Source organism: Falco peregrinus, chromosome 1 (genome assembly GCF_023634155.1).
Source record: "Falco peregrinus isolate bFalPer1 chromosome 1, bFalPer1.pri, whole genome shotgun sequence".
Classification (NCBI taxonomy): Eukaryota; Metazoa; Chordata; class Aves; order Falconiformes; family Falconidae; genus Falco; species Falco peregrinus.
The window spans coordinates 47,058,524-47,081,341 of record NC_073721.1 but is presented as its reverse complement, the minus strand read 5'-3'; the positions used below and the strand labels follow the sequence as shown (position 1 = coordinate 47,081,341).

At 50.3% G+C, this 22,818-nt stretch overlaps 1 protein-coding gene and 1 long non-coding RNA gene across 3 annotated transcripts; one reads left to right on the top strand and one right to left on the bottom strand.

Annotated features, from left to right (window-relative positions):
* Positions 1-59: 59 nt before the first annotated feature.
* LOC114010458 (uncharacterized) lies at positions 60-8,007 on the top strand. The gene is made up of 2 exons (XR_003551878.2): positions 60-1,000; positions 7,732-8,007. It is a non-coding gene; the product is annotated as an uncharacterized LOC114010458 (long non-coding RNA).
* Positions 2,276-19,690, bottom strand: UAP1L1 (UDP-N-acetylglucosamine pyrophosphorylase 1 like 1). 2 transcript variants are annotated; one of them, XM_055813861.1, is made up of 9 exons: positions 19,364-19,690; positions 13,166-13,370; positions 11,302-11,477; positions 9,980-10,152; positions 8,962-9,155; positions 8,009-8,149; positions 6,230-6,415; positions 5,410-5,476; positions 2,276-4,680 (listed from the first exon to the last, which is right to left on the bottom strand). In XM_055813861.1, the coding sequence occupies exons 1-9, from the start codon at positions 19,632-19,634 to the stop codon at positions 4,594-4,596; spliced, it is 1,500 nt and encodes a 499-aa protein (XP_055669836.1). In that variant the 5' UTR covers positions 19,635-19,690; the 3' UTR covers positions 2,276-4,593. The 2 variants fall into 2 exon arrangements, with proteins under 2 accessions (XP_055669836.1, XP_055669846.1); XM_055813871.1 differs by lacking the exon at positions 19,364-19,690 and adding an exon at positions 17,924-17,941.
* Between the last annotated feature and the right edge of the window lie 3,128 nt (positions 19,691-22,818).

Here is a 22,818-nt window from a genome sequence, read left to right as displayed (position 1 = left end):
GTGCCGCTCTAGCCCCACAGCACTTCCGGGACTCTATGGCACCCCCGGTGAAGCCGCAACCTAGCAACGGCGGCCGCGGGGGGACCGGCCCGCCACGGGGGAGCCAGGGCCGCCACGGCGGCGGGGGTGGCTGCCGGGGACGGCGGCAGGCTCCGGCCCCCCTGAGCGCGGAGGGAGCGTGGGGGCTCGTTCTTCTCACCGCAGGCAGGGCGGCGGCAGCCACAGCCTTCACCGCCTCAGGGAGCGCGGGGGCCCTGCGTCCCTGCCGCCGGTGCCACCGGGGGCCGCAGCACTCGGAGGGGGACCCTTGCGACCCTGAGCAAAGCCACCGCTCATGCTGGCACGGGCACCCCTTTCGGGCTGAGGGTTAGTGGTGTCTGGGGCTGAATTTCCTTCATTTTCCCTGCTTTTACCACGAAGCCAGGCCCTGCCCAGCAAGGACTTCAGCTCCCTGACAGGGGTAAATGAGACGGAAGGAGAGGCCGGGAACCCCCGCTTTTCCTCTGTGTTGTGAGGTTATAATATAGACACCAGTCAGAGAAATACTGGCATGAAAGAAACATAAATGGAAATGTGTGCATCAGAGGTGATCAGGAAAAAACAATGACCAGTAACAGAACGGCCTGTGCACTCCCATCAGTCAAGCTCAGGAGGTGTGAGCTCCCATCCAGCTTGGAGAACCACACTGGTAAGGCTCAGGACCAACCATGCAGCCGAAGACACTGTGCCCCAGCAAGAGGAGGATGCAGCAGACACTATTGCTCCTCCTGCCAGCCTGCGGGGAAGGCGAGCACAGTGAAGGAAAACCCCAAACAACTGCTGACTCTGAGAGGACAGAGAACTGTCTCATTTATCATCTGCCAGTGAAAACCCCAGAGACACGTTTTACAGCTGGCATCCCTTGTCCTCTACATCATATACTGGGAGTCCTGGGCAGACAAGGTGGGAACACAACAGGCCTGAGAGTAGACAACTGAAATATCTGAGAGGATGCGAATGGGTGAGTGAAAAAGCAACTTAAGCAGTTGTGTAAATAAACCCTTCTGCAAGACCTGGCACTAAATTTTGGTACTCAGTAGGCTCCACCTGCCCCACACAATTCCTTCTCTCATCTGCTTCTCCAAAGACCCCCAGCCCTTTGTCACTCCCTGTGCAAATAGTTCCCTGCATCTTCACTGGGGAGGAGGAGGGACATTACCAGCGGACATAGAAGAACAGGGAAGAGTGCTGTTTCGTGATATACACATTCAGAGCCACATGACTGGTTTTGTAATAAATGTTCTTTCTAGATCAGGTTCGTAGTCCAACAGGAAAAAGAAAGCATTGAAGCAGCTGCTTTAAGACTACTGCTTTTAGTGCTGGCACTGAATTCACAGTCTGCCGTGCCTAACTATTCAGTTAACATGCATCATTCAAGCCTTTAAATTTGGAATCCACCTCACTAGATTTCCAGAACAAATGGAGTATTTGGCATTTTTCTAAGCATTTCATGATTAAAAAAACTAAGCAAGCAAACAGTTCTGGTAGATATGAACACTGCATAAACAAGGGAAGGAACAATTTAACAGAAGCCAGAAGCATGCATTAATCTTTAGTATTTATTTTCCTATCACAGGAAACTACTGATTCATGTAGCTTAAGGATACATTAAAAACCTCAGCAGCCTTCACATGGGTGCCAAGAGAGCAACATGGGGTGGAATAGTAAGGAATTAAGTGTATCTACTTCTGAGCTTTGCTGGGTTCAGCACTAAACCCCCAAGAGGGGACAATCTCTGCTTTGTGAAAAATTACTAACTTCCCCTACTGATTGTTCTATAAATAGAGCCCAGTTCAGAAAGTGCCTGTCAATGGGAAGCCAAGCAAACGTTGCATTACAGTGAGCGGTCATTACCTACATAACTGTGAAAGGCTGACTCAGATCTAAATCACTCAAATCTACTTAAAAATAAAAGAAAAACACACACACCACCCACAGTTAAACTCCTTCCCCTCAGTAAACTGAGTTGAAAAGCTTGGGAAAAAAATAAGATTGCAGGCAAGAACACAGTCTTCCATTTTCTGATGCAAAAATATATCCCATAGCATCAGACCCCTTCAGGAATTATCCTGTGCTGAGTTCCACATCCCCTTGTACATCTGAAGCGTGGGCTTCCAGCCACGCCCTCAGTGACACTGTCTCAGTGTCCTGCAGCTGTGATGACAACACCCATGACACATAAGGACAAAGACAACAAGCATATTTTCCTCATGGATGAGACACAGACACATAGAAATCACAGTAACATCTTTATTATAAAAATGCTTAAGTGTCCAAAAGTTTCTGGAGTACTATAGGACCTCCCTTTGTTTCAGGTACTTTTTAAATTTCATAATGCATACCAGAATTATTTTGTTACACAGAGATTTTATTCTTTTTTTAAGTTCTCTCAACGTTTTTTCTATGTTCCAGTTTAAAATGTGAGCTGTCATAGAAAAAAACCCAACAGACAAGGCATTCAGCATTCTAATTCAGCTTCTCCTTGAAAACAACCTCTAAAAACCATGTCAGCAGCGCAGTGTACACATGATTAAGGCACATGGGAACCAAAGTTTCAAAAGAGAAAGCATTTTAGGAAGAGCAAAAGAAACATCCTTTCTTTATAGCACAGTGCAATTTAAAACAAGCATGTGCCTGAATCAACAAGCAATACTCACAAAGATACAACACAATTTGTTCTCCAATATAAAACTTGACTGACAGGAATGGAATGACCCATAGAAACACCATGTGAAAAGAATTACAGAATTGGATTCAAGGACAAATGCTTAATTTATACTAAAAAAGGGAATTCCTGGCTGCACGTGCAAACTGAGGTAATCAAAACTGTCATTAGCTGGTTTGCATGTGCAAAACATTCATTGCTGATGTGCACACAGATACACTCTGCCATCGACATTTAGATGCTTGCTTTGGAAAAGATGAACTGAAGTACACACTGTATTTACTCCCAAAGACATTTTTATACTTCCCCAATATTCTGAACACAGCTTCACCTCAGGAATTACAGAAAGCCACAGAAGTTATTAAAAAGATTTATGCCTAATAAAATAACATCAGCAATTCCTCAGTAGAAGCACATGCATGCAATAACACTCCAGATGAGGCATCTTCCTCACCACCTTCCTTAACACCTGATTTAGGGGAAAAGTACAGAGTGCTCCTCAGGCAAAGGCCACCCAGCAGTGCACCTGAAGCATCCTCATTAAGGGTGAGATGACTTTGGTGTGTTCAGTGCCTACAGCAGGCAGGAGCCCGAATGGCACGAGCTTGCCCAGGGCAATGTCCAAAGGCTGAACAAGAACCATCATTTGTGGATCACAGCCACCCTGGGATCCCTTGGCCAGGGCTGAGGTCACATGCTACATATGTTCTGACAATTAACGTCCTTAATTAGCTAACACCTATCTTTACATTATGGTAATATATTTAAAAGGAAGGCATCTAAAGAATTATTTCATAGGTGAAAGTGCTGGAAAACTGCTAGCCAGAAACTGTAGAAGCAGAGGCTGGTGTTTCACTGTGTACACCAGTTATGCTGGGATTAAGTCTTTTTGGTTGTTGTTTTGGTTAAGCATTAAATTCTGCCATCAGGATTTGTTCCTCTTATTAACATTCAGGTACTTTTTAAGAGAGTCCCCTTTGAGGGTATATTGCATACATTAAACAGAAAAATGAAAAGTATATAAATGATTGTTATAGATAGGAAGAGCAGAGGGTTGTGAAAAAAATTTCTCATCGCCTTTTTTTTTTTAATTAAAAAACCCAGGTCACTAGAGCTCTAAAGAGCAACCAGTCTAAGCTGCATATGTTTATGGTTATGTTTTCTTGGAATGGCACCAGCGTTCCTAGACATACTAACTAGTCTGTTCTGCTCTGGAGTCCAAACTTCAAGCAATGCTTACACACAGCAGCATCCCTACCTGCAGCAGACTCCTCTGCGTGATCTGGTTAGAGGACACAATTGCAGAATTGAATCTTCTAACCAGCATAGGATTAGGGAAAAGACGGATCTCTGGAGAGAAAGACCCCAGTACACAAAGTCATTCTGTAATTTTCAGGATGGGACCTCAAACTGATTCTTCAGCTGTGTACACAATTTTTAAAAAACAACAAAAAAACCAAAACAACAAAAAACCCACCCCAAGCAGCACAAACAAGATACCTAACAAGGCACTGAAGAGATTTAATCTTGAATGCAAAGCTGGTTTATTACCACCCTGACTGGCTCTTTTACATACATGTATGCGCAGCAAATAAGAAATATAAAATCTGTTTGGTACCTGGAAGGTATTAATCTTCATTCAAATCCAAGTCTACAGAACAGACTGAGGTAAAAGGCATAGCCTTCAAAGTTACCAAACAGAACTGGTGAGCACACACATGTGTGTAAACACAACTGCTGCAAGGATCTGGCATCAATCCAATACTGCAAAGCAATATTTTTTTTTTTAATATAATGCACTTCATAGCTGACAATTTCAGTGACGTCAGTCCTTATAATGGATCTGACAGACAGGTATCTGATTTGAGGGGGAAAGGCCTCCCTCCTCTTCAAGAATTTCCTAGCATTGCTGCTTTGTTTTCATCAAGTACAAAGGGAGAAGGGAAGTCTTTGTTCTTCATGTACGCCTCCAGACCCTGAGAACATGTGAAAACAGTACCGTTAGCCTGTAAATGGATCTGGCTGGTTACCTGCACTATTTTTAAGTCTATGTAATGTCCTCAAAGAACAACTGACGACCCAAAGTTAAAAGGTCACGGGAAGAACAGACAACAGCAACACCTTCCCTGGTGACAGAGATGGAAAGTATTTCAGCCCCATGCCTGGGGTTCATGAAGGAGAGGCACTGAAGAACCATAAAACAACAGATCTCAGAAACAAGCTTCCTGAGGAGGGGCAGACATGGGAAGGTGTGTCCTTAACTCACATTAGAATAATCCTAGCAAAGAAAAATCAACTTAAATCGTGTTGCTTTCATTTTGTTCTTACAACACATCGATTGCGATGAGTTTGCCACCTGCACACAAAAACCTAGTGAAGATGTAAAGTATAGTGATCCCATGAATTGTGTAATTTGAATATTCTGCACTTTTCATTCAGAAGGTCTCAAAGTACTTGGGAGTCTTCATGAAACTGTGCAGACTTGTTGCAAATCTCATTTTACAGATGGCTAAAACTGAGATCAAACCAAGTGCTGAAGAGTAAACCACAGTGGAACCATGAAGGATAACCACGAGCCCAAGTCCTAGTTCCCTTGATCTTACAACGTCTCAGCAAGCCCAGGCTAAATACATCCCCCGTGTCTGGAAGGAAACCTGCATACCTGCACACTCTTAAAAATACCTCCCATAGATAGTTATTCTCACCTCTCCAAAGTAAGACACTAATGGAGAAATCTCGCACACGGCCGGAGGATCTTCAGTTCCTGAGAGACTAGAAAACACAGGATTAACTTCTTGCTATGCTTAGAAAACAGTGCATCTTCTTTGAAAGATCATCAAGAACAGGATATCCAGAAGGATAAGACATTTGTTATACTCACATGCACCAGACATCATTCAAACACAAACTGTGAAAATACAAGGTCTCAAATGTTTCTCATCAAAACAAAACCATTGCTTTTATAGAGTGCTTTTCAGGTAAAGTGAACAGCTTGTGGGTTTATTAAACTGTGAGTTGATGAAGTAATAGCCCCATGGAGTAAAAACAGCTTCCTATTCAGTGTGATGCAGGAAATATCTGAATTGGTCATTGTTGTAACAGCTGATCCTTAAGCCCACCCGAGAATCTTGCTGGGCTTTAAACATGAGACTACATTCAAAAAAGCTGGTGAGGACTAAAAATTACAATTCCTTGGGCTGGCTAAATCCAGAATAATGGAAGAGGTTGCCATTGCCCGATGAACTCCTATAGCAAGAGTCAACTCATGACCCCGAGTGCAGGAATCTCTAGCAGCAATAAAGCCCAGAGCACTGTGCATTACCACCTAGAGCACTCACAACCACTACCAGAGCAGGAGGTGTAACAGACATCACGCTGCATGTTCAGAAAAGACCTAAAATCATGCCAAGTCACCCTGTGATCAAAGTAATGCCCAGTTTTGTAAACAACCATACCGTTAGCCAGCCAGCATGGTTGGGTGGCCACAGGCAGAGAAGCTGCAAAGGTGGTCACAGAGGTTTGTACCTGAGTTTCTCTGGTGTCCTGCAACCATTTTCATCCAGAAATCTGGCCCCAGCCTTGAGAGCCCAACGGTAATGCTGGGCCAGGAGGGCTTGCCGAGCAGTGGTAGGAGTGTCTTTGTCAGCTGTGTCTGCATTTTTCAGTGGTGAGAACTCCTCTTCTCTCAAAACTTCAAATGCCACAAAATTCCTACCGAAAACAACGATAATGAAAAACAAAGCTAGTCATCAGCCCTGCTGATGCAACAACAACTTTCATGGGGAAAGGCTCATACATATTTTAGGGACCAGCGATGTATGCAGCCTGGGGCAGTCAAGCTAAGGAAAGCCCACCTCCCACGTGAAGAGCAAAGACGTACCAGGGCTGTACAATGGAAAAACACAAGAAGCCCAATCTCCTTGGGGACATAACAGCAGCTTCACGACCCTCCAAAAGCTGCACACAGGTGAGAAGCAAAGCCACAGTTCTGCAGAGGTCCCACAGAAACCTCTCCAGACACTGGGAGGCTCCTGGACAAAAAGTCTCAGCTAAGAGCATGGCAGGAGGGAGAGAGCAGTGATGCTTGAAGCTCTGAAGCTCAGACACAGCACCGAGCTGTGCGGCTCACTTCACAGCACAGCACCCCTGCTCCAAGAAATGGCCACTCCACTTGGGAGTCTGTAGGCAAGGTCAACTGAGGACACCAGTTCCCAGGGATGAATAAGCAATACGGGAGGATTCACAGTTGAAAGCTAAGTACAGCTGTTTACCAGAAATGAGAATGCAAATTAAAACATCCCACAGCAGCATCTGTGCATTTCTGCATTTCACATGTGAAGAGCAGCTGCCAAGCTGGTTTTGCTGTATTATTAAAAAAGCACAAGGAATCACTACTTGCAAATGAGTCCTTTCAAAGCTCAGAACGTTGAATATTCAGCATGATACTTCTTTACTGAATGCATGTCAGGTAACAGGTACCAGTTCAAACCTTGGGCTCTCTGTCCTAAAGTGAATCCTCTCAAAAAAAAATAATACTATCCCCAAAACAAAGATAATTCAGTTTGCCTGAGGTCTCTTTTTGCCATTTATTTAAGCCTAAAACAAAATCTTTACTGCTGAATTCCAGACCTTGAAAAATAGGTTTTATAAGAACATTTATGCTAAATTCCTAAATTATTAAAAGCTGTATTCCCCAAACACAAAGTAAGTACCCCAACTGTGCTAACACCGTGGCACAGCGCACTCGGCTATGTTTCAGAGCTTGGCAAGTCAACACTGACAGTTCCCACAGCAACAGTAACTTGGCCCCACAGTGCTCAAGCAACCTGTTTTCCAAGAACAAAGAGTGTAAGCTGAGCCCTGGCATAACACACACCAAGAACATAACCAGAGCAGCAATTGCCAGGGAAGCCACAATCCTCAAAGACCCAATTTTTGCGAATCTGAATACTCCAACATGGGATTGTATTAAATGCTGGCTTTGAGTTCGATTTCCTTTTTTCTTTCTTTCTTTCTTTCTTTCACAGGACTAGCAGATGCCAGGCCAGCCAACACATCCTTGGAAGAAGGAACAGTTCTGGGAGCATGGTCAGAGCAAGCCGGGCTATGCCAAGCACCCTGCAACTGCACCTCTTGGAGCCTGCAGCGTTACTGTTGCGCTGGAGCTTGGTGTAAATCCAGCATCCTTCCTAACAAGCCACCCACAAACCACACGCTCCCTGGCAAGGCCTGTTACAACCTACAGTCATTCAAACAAAACATTGAGAAAGGGAGGGAAAAAATAAAATCATGTCTGCCACTAACTTAGAGAACTGGAACACATCAAACACAAACTTCTCCAGCTTTATCCCGTTTGGTTTTAGCGGTTTTACCAGATTTCCCTCCTCGTCAATGTAGGGCACCTTCTTTATGGCTACATGATGCTTCAGCTGTGGTTCATATTTCCTGCAAAAGGAGAAGAAACAAGTTCATTTCCTTCCTGCCCACTTAGAACGAAGTAATACATTTCTGGGAAGCAGATGGCTTATTACTGCTCTGGGTCATCTCTCAGCTGTTGTGGGTGTTGCTCTCTCCAAACTGATCCAAGTCACATCCAGGAAAAACACTTCACGGAGCAGAGCAGCCCTGCACCAGTGCGACATGACAGGGTAAAGCAAGAGGAGACCAAGAACCTAGCGTAGAGCTGAAATTGCAGGCAAAGATTAAAAAAAAGGTAACCCAATTGTTACCTGACAGGGATGACAGCAGAGCAAAGCAGGTCCCTCACACAAGGGTGGATCAAGCTCTTCAGGAAGGTTGTACAGCTGCTCACTGAATGCCCAGCATCACATCCCCACCTCCCAACACCAAAGTGCAGGCTCCTTCCCCCGCTTCATCCTCTCCCCTAACCTCTGTTGCCCCAACGGATGCCATGGGTGACACCTCCATTGAAAATCCTCAGCACGGGGCTGCATCATGGCCAGCACTGCAGCCTGCATGGCTGTTCACCTCTGCAGGCCCAGGGGGTCATGCACTGGTGTATCTTGGTCAATCTAGCTACAGCAAAGCAGGCAACCTCTTCATTAGGTAAGGCCTGAGGAGCACGCTGGGGCTCTCAGAAGGGGAACATCACTGCTTTGGACTGTTTGGAGGAGAGCAGAAGTGAAGAGCAGAGCAGGAGGTACCATAACTGCAATTCCAGGGTGGCAAACGGGAAGACCCACTGTTGGAGGCATTTCTGGGCTGCACAGCTGCCTAGCAGGTCTGCTGGGACTTACTGGGCCACTGCCTCCAGGAACTCGACTGTGAAGAAATGGTTGCAGATATTGCCAGTGCTGTACATCAGTCCCCCCTCGGGGCTTTGCTGCTGTGCAGTCTCCAGGCTGATCTCACTGTATTCCACCACCTGGTAGACCCCATCCACACAGCACAGCACCCCAACAGGCTCCGTGGGGTAGGCTTTCTCCACCACCTGCAGCCACAGGACAGAGGGCTATGACAAGGATGAAGAAAATCCCAGCACTATTCCAACCAGCTCCCACATACAAACGATCCTACAGGACTATTGCACGCTGATCCTGCAGCACCTTCAGAGCATGGGCAGGGCAGTGCCGAGTGTGCAGGGTATCCCAGAGGCACATTCTGCCCAACAACTGGACATCAAACTCTGTATTCACACGCTTAATTGCACAGTTGCTCAGAAGACAAACCAGTTAAAAAAAATTAGCACACAGGGGGGCACTTCTCTTGTCAAGGACTGGGACCCGGCATTAAATGAAAAACGTCTGCAGGTATTAGCCCTCAGCTCCCCATTTGCATGAACAGTGTTAATGATTAAAGTAATATATACCTGCTGCCTAATGGGGACAAAAAGCAGGCTGGTTTGGCTTTCCCCATCTTCCACAGTGGGATATAAGGAATGCCTCCATTGGACTTAAAGGTACATTTATAAAACGCATTACAACCCAGTCCAATGTGGCTTCTAGATGGCCCAAGTGCCTTTGTAGAAAGGGCAGGGCACAAAGAGGAAGCAATTCCAGTCTGTAGTTTCCTGTGCAGTCACAGTCCCTGCTTTAATTGAAGTTAATTTTCCACAGCACTCCAGGAAGAGCAGAGGACACCCGCAGGTGGGAGCTCTGAATGCAACGCAGGCAGCAAGCAGCTCCTCTAAATCTGCTTGAAGTGAGCCGCTGTTCAAAGGTCTGAACACCTCAGCTCATTCAAGCCAGCAGCTTCCAAGTGTAATCAGACTTTAACTCCCCAGGGGAAAACAGCCCGGCATTAGCTCCGCTTCACCTTTGCACCACAATCTGCCCCTTTGGAAACGCAGAAGCCTATGAAGACTGGATCTGCCATTTTCACGAGGATATTGTCCACACAGTATACATGGACATACTGGATTCCACGCTGCTTCATGTCATCCAAGATCTTATTATCCACCAAAGCACGGTATAAGCCACCATTGCCATCTATAACACAAGAGAAAAGAGAAAGCCCTGGTTAATTAGTGACTTTATGGAGTTTTTGCAACTAACAGTGTAAGTTGAAAGTCCTGAACAAACTTTCTTGAAGAGCAGCGCAGCGAATGCTTTCTAGCCAAGACTCACTGCTACCAGGTTTTATTTCCAGCTCTGCCACAGTTCAGACAAGCCTGTTGCCCTCCACACCCCAGCTCCCTCACCAGCAGCATGGGACTGCGGGGACCAGCCTCGCAGAGAAGAGTTACAAAACTTTATGAAGCCTTGTAAGATCTGTGGAGGGAAAACACTACAGGGCAAAACATGATGCAGAGGGTGGGAAAAGCCTGTTATTTCTTCTCCTCAGTGCAGAGCGAGAGCGTATTTAAAACTCAGCTTGGAGAAAAAGACAAAAATAAGTCTGATTCTGGGGACTTAATAATCTGCAGGGGGAAGATTCTGTTTATCTTCCCCCTGCAACTTCCCAATGACTTTTTAAAGGCTTGAACTGCAGATGCACAAAAGACAGTTGCATTTTGGTTCATCACAGATCACCCTTCCACAGTTCCTCTTCTTGACACCCCTGTCACCTCCTCTGACACCCCTGTCAGCTCAGGAATACCACTCTGTAGCCACAAAACCACATCACTGCAAGACAGCCCCAACCCAGCTACCTTCACCGAGCCATTTACCATCTCCAGAGTAAGAGGAGAACCTTACTAGGTGAGACATGGCAATCATTTTAGAAAGAGTTAACTCGCTTGCTGCTTTTTTACCCATTTCCAGCTATCAGCCTCAAACGGGAGCCCAGCTCCCAGCACCTTCTTCCCAGGAGGCAACACCCCAGGGACCCCACGCACAGCCCTGCCGATGCACGCTGTTCCTAACCTGCCACTGCACCGCTCCTAATCCTGCCAATGCTCCCAGACTTTGATAAAAAACATGTGCTGTGGGCAAATCTCCAGCAAGAACTACACAGCAATTGCTACACTCTTGATTACCAGCCTGAACATTTAACTGAATCCTCCCATGCTAATCAGAATCATTAACACTGACCTCCAAAGCCTGCTCCATGTGCCAAGGCTGGCTGATGGCTAGTAGCAATTATCAACACATATTACATCACTGCATGAACAACGTTAAGAATGAACGGCGGGGTACCTGGAGCCATAGCAATTTTTCCCTTCTCCTCCAAGATGGCCTTCCCATCAAAGGTGACAGCGGGCAGCATCCGTTGCTCAAACATGACCACGTTGGATCTATCCAGGTTGAAGTAGTTGTGTTCTACAAAGAACTCCTCTGTCGGTGCCAGCGTGAACTCACTGGTCATGATGTACCTGGATAGGAACAGGTGCTGAGTAATGAGCGAGAAAAGCACAAGCCAAAGAGAAAACTACAAACAGAACACAAAAGGAAGGAAACTCAAGAATGTTAAATGAGAGACGCTACAGGAACCTGCGGTTTGCAACCAGAGCAGGATTGCTCTCCTCCAGAACTCATCCCGCAGGAGGACTGCACAGGGTCTTCTGCACAACCCCACCCTCAGGCTTAGCTCCAGCCAGGACAGAAATGCTAAATGTGAACTGCATATCCGAATGAGCTGGAAAACAAGGCAAAGGACGGTACAATAGCCTCATTCAGCCTAGATTCAAACTGATGTTAAGTGTCTAAAGAAAGACTGACCAGCACGAGGTGCTGAGAATGAGCTGCAAATCCACAGCAGCTCAGTCGGCCAGTGCCTCTTCTGTGCCAAGGCAAACAGCAGCATTTTCAAATACTGGCTGCATGATTTGTTTTTCCCTTAATTTTCTCTATTTCCTCATCTCCTTCCACCTCCACATTGCTGCTGTCTCCCCCTCCATTACCCTCCTTCTTCAACAGCAGCTACGAGCCATCTTCATCATCTACTTGTCAAGCCATCTTCATCATCTACCTGTCAAGCATTTCAACAATTACTAGAATAGGTATACAGGGTCCTTTGTCAGCACACATGGGGAATCAACCCCTTGCAGAGCCTGGACCACACACACACACACACACACAATTTACACTTTTGCAGCACAGCACGGCCTGGCCTCTGCTGTACTGTAGCAGCCAACTGCCTCCTCAGTCCAGGGACTGAAACTGTAAATGTAATCAGATGTTTCATCCTGCAAATAACCTGTCCTGGCTTCCAGTAGCACCAGGGATGGTGCATTTGCAATTCAGGTCATGCATGCATGGCTACAGAAAGAAACACCATTTGTAAAACAATGTGCTTCTCTGAATGCCTCGGGCACCTGCTCTTTCACTCTTCCTAAACCCCAGCTCAGGCCAGACTGATTTCATGAAGGTACCTCTTCATAATCCAACAAAGAGCACTTAGCAGAAAACACTACCAGAAGCGTGCTGCAGCACCTCCCTCTCTCTATCTCCCCCACCACATCCCATAGGGTATTCATATTTTGCAACTTGCACAGAGCTCGTCTCTTTTGAAGGCTTTTGAAGGCTATGAGCAGCCAGGAGAGATGGCAGCCAGCTATACACAGCGACAGCAGGAGGTGGCCTGAACACGGAGCGTGACAAGCATTTACTACTGTGAGGGAAGGTGGTTTTTTGCTGTGGCAGAAACTGCAGGCAAGGGGAGGCAGAGGGTCTTGGAAGGCGAGTTCTAGGCGATCTCTCCCTCCATGCAAGAACCTGAGAAAGCACAGCACAAACATGAAATCTCTTGCGAAGCATCTGAAGCAGGCACTGTAAAGTGCTGTTTACTGTTGTCAGGGACTGTGCTTGAAAAGGCAGCATGGTACAGCAGTTAGGGTAGAGGTCAGTGATTCAAGGGCAGTGCTCGGTCCCTCAGGTCTGCAGACACGGACCCACCACTTCCCATCCCCGTGCACCCTCCTCTAGCTGCTGGCATTGCAAATCCTGCAGACAAAAGTCTCCCTTTGTATAGCACCCAGCAAACCACTTCTAGAAGACAGCATAGGCAAGAGCACAATGCAAAGACCCCTGCACAGTAGGTCTCTGGCTCCAGGTCACCTACCAGGGGATGGCACACTTGCAGTGGTGTCTCTGGCCAGCGAGCTGCTCCACTTTGCGGATTCTTTCTGCTTGGATCTGATACAAGGTCTTGCCACTGGGCAACCCCACGTTGTACATGCCCTTGGGATAGCTCACTCCCAGGCGAGTTCCTTGTCCGCCAGCCAGGAGCAGCACTGCCACCTTGTTCTGCGCGATCTGATGCAAGCCTGAATGGGAGAAAGAGGAACATAAGAATCACAAAAGCAATCGACACCCTGTGCTCTTCTCCTGAGCCTTTCTGCTGAGCTCAGGCAACAGCCAGCAGCTGCCAGTTCAATGCCCACTGCTGGCAGTTCAGAGAGAAATGAGATGCTGTGCACGATATGAAAAAATTCATTTCACATCTTTGATGTGGCAGTTTCATCCCCTAAAGCAGCAGATGGCATAACAACAGGCAATAGCCACGGGTTGCAACTTAGGAGGTTCAAAATCGACATTAGGATTAAAACTCTTTACTAGAAAGGTGGTGCAGCACTGGAAAAGCCATCCAGAGAGGTGGGGGATGTCCCCTAAGGTTTTCAAGGCTTACTTTGATAAAGCCATACCTGACCTGACCGAGGGCTGGGTATGGTCCTGTTCCAAATAGGGGTTGGACTAGAAACCTCCAGAGGTCCCTGTCACCAACATTTCTACATCTCAAAGAACTGAAGTGTTGTCATCTTCAGTAAAGGACTAGCATATCTGGAATCTGCCTTATCAGCTATCCGTACTTGTGCTCCAACTTCTGTTCTGCTGCAGTCAGGACACAGCCAAGCCTGCAGAAACCGCAGCTCCCACAACCTAATTAAAAACAGTACCATCTCTCCCAAAAAAACAGAAAAGTCCAAAACTTGGGGAAGAACCAGACCACATAATAAACACCCAGCCCATTCACAGCCTTTGTTCCCTGTCTTCTCTCAAGCCAGCATCACAGTAACAACTGACAACCATGAGAAAGGTTCTTCCTTAGGGAACACTTTGTGACTGACAACCATGAGAAAGGTTTTTCCTTAGGGAACACTTTGCGTTCCTCCAGGAATGCAGCAAGCCCTGGGACTGCCCAGGTCAGCGGCTACACCTCTGCTGCTCCACGTTACACTACCAGAGCCTTTTGCAACCTAATGCCAGAAGTCTACCAGACATCGCTGCACCTGCCACTGCTCCCTGTGGTCCAGGACACCCCGTGCTTCACCCCAACATCCGAGGAGATAACACCCCCCCAATTTTAACCACACCTGGGATTAAAAAATTCCTGCTTGGACTGGAAGACATAGGGACCAAAGATACTGAATTAGAAGAAAAATTGGTTTTATGTTCATCTTTAAATAATTGGCTGTTTAAAGGAGCAAAATCAACCTGGCTTGGGTTTAATTCTGTTCAAAAATCTAACTTTCAGCAATAAAAAGAGACACAAGTCATTTGTCTCAGTGCAGTTATACTACTAATCTCCCCAGGCTTACAAGTTTCAGTCCCACCACAGCAGTAACAACATTCTGCCTAAACATACCCCTTCCGAAAAGGCTCACGATGCCCACTCAGGCACACAGAAGGAAGCGGTTATGCAGCCCTGCCATCGCTTCACTGCAGAGTGAGCCTCTGAGTCCGCAGGACCACAGAAGCACTGGTTAGAAGCCACCTCTGGAGACCTGTAGTCTACCCTCCCACTCCAAGTGGGATTAGGAGAGCTCTTTAGAGGGCAACCTGTGCTGCAGGTGGAAGTCTGGGGATTTCAGAGTTTCAGGACGTCCTTGGATAGAGGGGGAAGCTTGAATGGGTTTAAACATAAAATTTAAAAGGGACAAACAATAGCACTGGGTGAGCTGTATGGTGATGCAAATAAAATAAGCATAATTTCATGCAACAAAACACAAGCAATTAACGGCTCCTTCACATCTTTACTGAACTTCCCATCACAAAAGTCTTAAAGCACAGAGCTGGGGGGTCTAAGGTGTTAGTTACACCGCAATTACTCACTCCAGTCCCTGGCACACAGTTTGCTGCCACGTGCTCAGCACAGTTTGACAGCATACAGCACCACTGCAGGAGAAGGGAAAGACACAACCAAAGGGCTCCAGGTCTCCCAGTGCCCCAGCTCAGGTGGTGGCTGTTCCCACACTGGGACCCAGTGCAGAGGCAGCAACAGGGAGGGAAAAGGGTGCGGACAAGACCTCTGCTTGGCACACAAGCCTGGCACACCTTCATTCCTACCAGCCTCCTCTCCCTTCCCTTCTCCCAACTCCACACACAGACCCAGAGATCAGCAAACTGACAGCCAGCTCAGCACCAGACCAGCCAGGGGTGCTCAGCTCCCAGCTGGCCCTTGAGCCCACATCCACCCCAGGACCAGTCCCGCCATCACCTCTGCTTGTGCCTTGGAGCCACAGCCATAGGACCAAGCGGGAAGGGATCACGGGCCAGCAGAGTGGCCAGCAGCAATGACAAAATTACCAGTGGGGAGAGAAAAGTAAAATTATTGTGGTTAGAAACCAAAGCCAAACTCTTCAGCTCAGGGCACTGCTGTGGCAGCCTCCCCCTGTCCTGCGGCAGGGAGAGGACACTCACGGCTGCAGCTGAAGAAGTGAGTGTTACCATGGGTGAAGACATGGTTGCACAGATGCTGCCCACTCCCCCCCCTGCTTTATCCCAGGAAAAGGAATAACGACTGTCATGGTCCTGAGCTCAACCAGCGCAGGGAGCTGATTCACCGCTCTGCAAGGAAATGCCTCTCGCTTGGCCAGTCTATCCCTGAGCAGGCTTAATCCTGGCCTCTCCACAGTAACGATAAGCCTCTCGTAAAACAAGATAAACAGCCGTGTCTGAGCGAAGAAAAGCCCTTGGCCACTAACACTGTCAAGTGCACTCGCCGTCATTCCCACAGCCAAGGGTGACACTGCACGAGTCACTCTCCAGTGATTCCCAACCACATTTAAAACCCACAGCGGATGTACACGAGCCCAGAGAGCTGGCAATGGCAAAGGTTCTGAATGTCACCGTGCCACAGCCGCCGAGACAGCACCGCAAGACCAGCATGTGCAGCTGTGCAGGGCCAGCAAGCCCAGTGAGCACAGGAACTAATAATCATAGAATGATTTAGGCTGGAAAAGTTCTTTAAGATCATCAAGTCCAACCCTTAACCCAGCACTGCCCTGCCCACCACTAAACCATGTCCCCAGGTACCACATCTACCAGTTTTTTAAACACCTCCAGGGATGGTGATTCTACCACCTCCCTAGACAGCCTGTTCCAATGCTCGACAACCCTTTCAGTGCAGAATTTTTTCCTAATATCTGATCTAAACCTCCCCTGGTGCAACTTGAGGCTGTTTCCTCTTGTCCTGTCGCTTGTTACCTGGGGGAAGAGACCGACCCCCCCCGCCTACAGCCCCTGTCAGGGAGCTGCAGAGAGCCAGAAGGTCCCCCCTGAGCCCCCTCCCCTCCAGGCTGAACACCCCCAGTTCCCTCAGCTGCTCCTCATCAGACTTGTGCTCCACACCCTTCCCCAGCTCTGTTGCCTGTCTCCGGACACGCTCCAGCACCTCAACGTCCCCCTTGAAGCAAGGGGCCCGAAACTGAACACAGGATTCGAGATGCAGCCTCACCAATGCTAAGTACAGAGGGACGATCACTGCCCTGGTCCTGCTGGCCACACTGTTTCGGATACCAGCCAGGTTGCTGTTGGCCTTATACACATCACCATCCAGTTGCCTCCAGCTACTTGCTCCTCAGGATGCAAATATCTGGCTCATCCACAGCTGCACCAGTTGTGCCACAGCTACAAAACTACCAATACTCACAACTAAAGTTCCTAACAACTGACTCACCTTGATGCACATTCCTGCAGTAAAATATTCACTCCTCTTAAAAAAAAAAAGTCCAACTTATTTCCTGCAGCATATGAAATACAAACAGCTCAACCAAACAAAAAAGGGAAGATGTGCTGGCTGTTAAGATACCCACCAATGCTGCAGTAAGTCTTATTCTGCACAGAAAGGAAAAAACAAAAGCAGGTTTTGCAGGAAGAACAGATTGATCTTGCAAGAACAGACTGAATTTTTCTGCTGAACAAGCACATCAGCCCAATTACAACAGCAGTCAGCAAGAGAAAAATAAAGCAAAAACCCCAAAATCCTTAATTCTGCAGAGCAGTCAGATAACCAGAAGAGCTCATCAAAACCTCTGATGAAATGGGAGCTGGGAAATGCCGTGCAGGGGCACAGGGATGCTCCCAGGAACGAGGCCATATCTGCAGGGACACACATCACCCCAGCACTGCCCAGGTTCAGCAGCACAAAGTCTTGCTCCTGATTACCCTGCTGTGGGAAATAAAACCCAGGGACGATTCCCATCTCCAGCATTAAACTGTCTGATAAAAACAAACCCCAGGGTACCAGAACCGCATCCCCCTCTCCTGGTAGAAACTAAGAAACACTGCCAGCAAATCTGACGTGGCTCAGGCCATCTGGATTTCAGGGCCAGGTGACCTGTGCATGGTGCTGGAGATCCCAAACAGACCTTCTGGATCCCTGTAAGCACCGCTTCCAGAGAGCGAGGCCAGCCGCACGCAGCCTGCCGCCCCTTCCCTTCCCTCCCCTTCCTTGCTGCAGGCGGCAGCACAAGGCAGATACACCAGCTCCTCGCTGGCCTGCCAAGGTGGAAAAAAAAGGATCCAATTTGGTAAACTTGTTAATTGAACTGCACAGCCCTGACCTAGACCCATCTACCTCTAGGATTCATAGGTTCACCTCCTCCTTGCTGCGATGCTCTCAAGCAAGAGGCAACCACAGTCCGGGCAAGTCCCCCCCCAGTTACATCTGGGTGGCTGCTACAGTGCTGGCTGGGTGCTGACACCCTCTGCTCAGCTGCAGACGTGAGCGTGGCTGGTGGAAACCACAGTTGGACCAAGCTCACGTGGCCCCTGGGTCACCAGAGTTTCCTCTCGCTCCTTCCATCACTGCTCAGCCCCGTCAGCAGAGTCTGATGTGGCAGAAAAGCTCTGCACTGTGACCTCGCCACTGCTGGTTTTGCTTTTATTTGCAAATTGTTACTCCCCTGCCCGCACCACCCCACCTCTTTGCTGGCAGGTTTAGGCCAAGGCTGTGTGGACACTTGCCACAATTTATGCAAGTGTCTCTCTGACCACAGCTGGGTTTTTTCTGGCTTCCTGTTTTTTATTAAGATTATTTTTCAACGGTGCTGTTATATTTTATAAAGAAGGAGGGGAAACAGATCTGAACCTTTGTAAATAAATAAAACGGAGTGTAAACTTAGGAAAAAGCGCAGGATGTCAGTGTAAGACGTGCTGCGGGAGGAGAACAGCACCACATCCAGCCATGGACCCCATCCTTCACACACCCACGGGGTGACCAGGGAATACCACCAGCATCTCCTGGGCTCCAAAAATCACGGATGCTGGGTTTTTCTGGGCTTCTTCCACACTAGCCATCCACTCTGCTGCCAGATCCCACCTCCCTCCTGCGCCACACGTGGCACAGCTGGGATGGGGCCCCTTGCCAGCCCAAGGCCTGCCCTCACATCTGGAAGTGATCTGAGGGATCACCCGGGCGCTCCCAGTTGGGCAGCAACACAAACCCTCTGCCCCCAGCCTCGCCAGGGTCCTCACCCCCGCCGGCACCGAGCAGTTGTACCCCGGCCACCGTACGGTGACAGCCAAGAGGGAAAATCCCATGTCCCAGCCACCGTATGGTGACAGCCAAGAGGGCAAGTTCAATGTCATGGCCCCAATGTGCTTGCACAGCCCCTGCCCGCCCCCCCCACACACACACCTCTCCCACCCCACCTGCCCCCCCACCTCCCTGCCTGCTCCCCTTCCCCGCCAGCCCCCCCAACTCCCTGCCTGCCCCCCCCGCCTCCCCGCTGGCCGACACCAACCCCCCAGCAAAGCACGGTGCCGCCGCACGGGATGCCTGCGCCGCCCCCCCCCCCCCCCCCGGGTTAAGCACAGCCCCCGTCTCCGCACCGGCAGGATGCCGCGGGGGGGCAGCCCGGCCCCGGCGCGCCCCGTCGGGTATAAGCCACCCCCGGGTGTTTTTTTTAAGCAGCAATATTTTGGGCACCGAACAGCGGGAGGGCCGCGCTGGGCACCCCGCCCTGTGCCCCCCCCTCCCCGCGGCCGCCCCCCGCGCTGAAGGAGGGGGCGCAGCAAGGCCCCCGGCCCCGCTCACCTTCCGCCTCCCAGCGCTCCAGCGCGGCGGCGCCGCTGCGGCGGGCGCTGCCCAGCAGCCGGGCGGGCAGCGGCTCCATCCGCCCGTCCAGGTGCTCCGGCGGGCCCCGGGCCCCGGCCGCCGCCGCCAGCCGGCAGTGCTCGCCCAGCCCCGGCGGCAGCGCTGCCAGCAGCGCCCGGCGCTGCTCGGGGCCCAGCTCGGGCCAGAAGCGCAGCAGGTGGCTCTGCCCGCACCGCGCCAGCCGTGCCCGCACCTCCTCGGGCGGCCCCATGGCGCAGCTGCCGCCGCCTCTGCCCGCCGGCACCGGGCGGCACCGGGCGGGGTCACGGCACGCCGGGCCCGCCTCCCGCAGCACCTCCCGCCGGGGCCACGTCCGCTTCCCCCCGGGCGGCTCCTTCCCGGGGCCCGCGCTGCCAGGGGCGCGGCCTGCGCCCCCCGCCCGGCCCCAAGGCCGAGGTCACAGCCCCGCCAGCGGGAGGGACGCGTTTGGCTGCTGGGGGGTGTCTGATGGGGACCCCGAGGCTGTTGGCGCTGGGACCTGTGTAGGTGGGGAAGCCGCGCGCCCCGTCTTCCGCCCACATGTGCGAATGCATCGGAAAGCTCCCGGGGTTGTTGCAGCGGGCGGGCAGCTTGGGGGTCCCACCGCACGCCGGCCATGATGCCCGCTGCAGGGTCAGACCCCCTGGCTCCAACATCGGGGAGATCCCACCTCATGCCAGCCTTGATGGCCGCTGCAGGGTCAGATCCCCTGGCTCCAACATCCAGCTCCTCACCAGAGACGCGACACGGGCAGCGGTGAAGTGACAAGATGCGAAGACCCAAAGGCTGAGCCAGTCCCCAGGAGCCAGAAGGCAGGCAGGGGGGCAGCCAGCCCTGTGGCCCATGCTGTGGTCACAGGCTGCCGAGAGCAGGGACAGTGACATGTCCCATGCACCTGCCTGCGAGCCACTGGTATGTTCGGTTCCCTCGTGACGCTGGCCAGCTTGGCACTGACTCCCCATCGCAGCCATCGGCTGCCCCTGTGGCTCCAGCCTGCTGTCGGGGCAGGAGGAGGTGAGGAGAGGGACAGACACAGCCACCTCCCCGCGTGTGACTGCAGTCAGGGGCACTGGACCCCCACAGATGTGACATCGGGTCAGGAGGAGTCCCTGATAGTTGGCCCAAGCTTCTGTTTCACACTCCATTTCCTGTTTAACGTGACTCGACATAGCCCCTGCTTGATGTTTCAAATACTCCTCACCCCGCTCCCGTTTACACAAAATCCCTCCCTGCTATGGATGAATTCCCTGCCTGCCTGGCATGGGAATGGGTGCAGGTCCTTTCACACACGTGGTGCCTGCACAACCATCGACCCTTGTTCATCAGAAAAGGCTCTGTCAGATCCGACTGACAAATCCAGCCCTGCCTTTTCCTGCAGGACCCGTTCAGCCCCAGCTGCCTGACCTTGAAGGAACTCCAGCACATAGCCATGGGATCTCATAGCTATGGGATCTGTAGCTGTGAGATCTCAGTTATCATGCTGATGTTGGTGAATGTGATCCCACCCCCCAAATCCAGCCATCCACCAGAACAGGTTTGTCTTGCTGCACAGAGTCCCCTGGGGTTAATTCCACAACCCGTTGCACCCGTGTGGGTAGGAATTTTCTTCTGTAAAGCAATAAAACCACTGGCAGGTTGGATCAGATATACCAGGGAGGACAACCTGAGAGAGCAGGAAGGAGGTGCGCTTGGGCCAAATGAAAAGCAAACATGCAGGTGGAACAGGAAAATCGTCATTAAAAAAGCTCCAGCACTGGGAAAACAGAGAGCAAGCACTGTTCCATTGGGGTAAGATATTCTACCAGGAGAGAGGCAGAGCTTCTTAATTTTAATGCCCTGCTTCAGGCTTCAGTATATAGGTATCCACTAATACATTGCCCAAAGAAATGCAGTTTTACAGTCGTTCCCTGAATAAGATGAAAGGCTGAGTAGTTTATGGCTGTGGCATGACTTACTACACACTGCCCTTAGCCGCTCCTGGGACAGCTGGCTTTGTCGGCAGCAACGGAGTGGAGTTTATGATAGGACAGAGCAATTGCTAGATGGATTCCAATCAGAGCCCTTGCAGCATCTATCACGCTTCCATTTCAACCTCAGACCATTCCCCATGTTTAAACTCATTGTGCTGAGACCCCATCAGCTGAAAGGGCAGGAGGGTGAGACCAGACACATGTGACTGCCATTTCCTACAACACAAATCCTTGCTTTGTGGCCCCAGGCATGTTGCAGGGCAAGCAAACGAAACCACCACCCTCCTGGACAGCTTATTTTAGCTTCCCACTCGCTGCCCTCCCATGCCTCGTGACAGCCTGCCAGCCGCCAGGCAGCCACCAGACTTCCTGCTCACTGGCCCTCGGAGGGAAAAACAACCGGGAGGAAAGAAAAATGACTGTAGGAAGTGCCATCCCCCTCCAAAGCAAACAGAGCATGTCCTCAAGAGGCTGTGTAAGCAGCAAGGTGGAAAACACATGGCATCTCGGAGCTGGGAAGATCAAACAAGATAGCCCTCCCGCAAGGGAAAATCTGCTGCGTCTCCGTGACCGCACTCCCCTTGCTGTTTTTATCTTTTCCCCAGAGGTTTCCTGGGCACACATGCATTTCTGGGTCGTCACTTTGGTACCCTGCTGGAAGTGATTCCCTGCACCCCCTCTGCTTTGGGGCTGAAAGAAGAGGTCAACACCAGTTGTACTTAATGAATCGGACAGTAACAGGGAGAACCAGAACCTGGCATCTGGGCGGTTGTTTGCACAGCTCCTGGACTGATTTTAACCAAGCCCTGACCTGGGTATGCTCTTGGAATCTGTGCTGGCTGGGGAGCAACCCACTTTGGATGCAGCACTGTTTTGCTTGGCAGTGCAATAGGTAGAGGTGGGCTGTGCTGTTGCTAGCTGGTCTGCATGCCAGGCAGCAGCACGCATGCTCTGAGCCCACAGACACGCATCTGGTCCCCCAGCAGACCTTGCTTTCCCCCACAGCAGCAGAGGCTCACAGCATCCGCCTAAACACTGTCATCAGGGGACAACCTCATGGCCACAATCACCATGTGTCTTCTGCAGAGTCAGGATTTACATATAAACACCTAAGTGCTGCTGAAGTCAGCATAGGGCTTAATCTACTGCCACTATTGCCCAGCGTCACCCATTGATGGTCACTGGCACGTAGGAAGGTGCCCTGGTCTCCACCATCAGCACCCTGTTCCCTCAGCTCTCTGCTGGGGTTTGGTGTGGCTGCTGTGACCTCTCCTTCCAGGCCTGGCAACATTGGTCAGTGGGACGTGCTGGCGTGCCACCAGCCTTCCAGGGGACATCAGGCACCCTGTGCCCTCCCCGGGGAGGGGCAGTGGTCAGTTGCATCCCACCACACTAGAGCAGTGTCACCGCCGGTGCCTGCAGGCCAGCCTTGAGGGACAGTTGGGC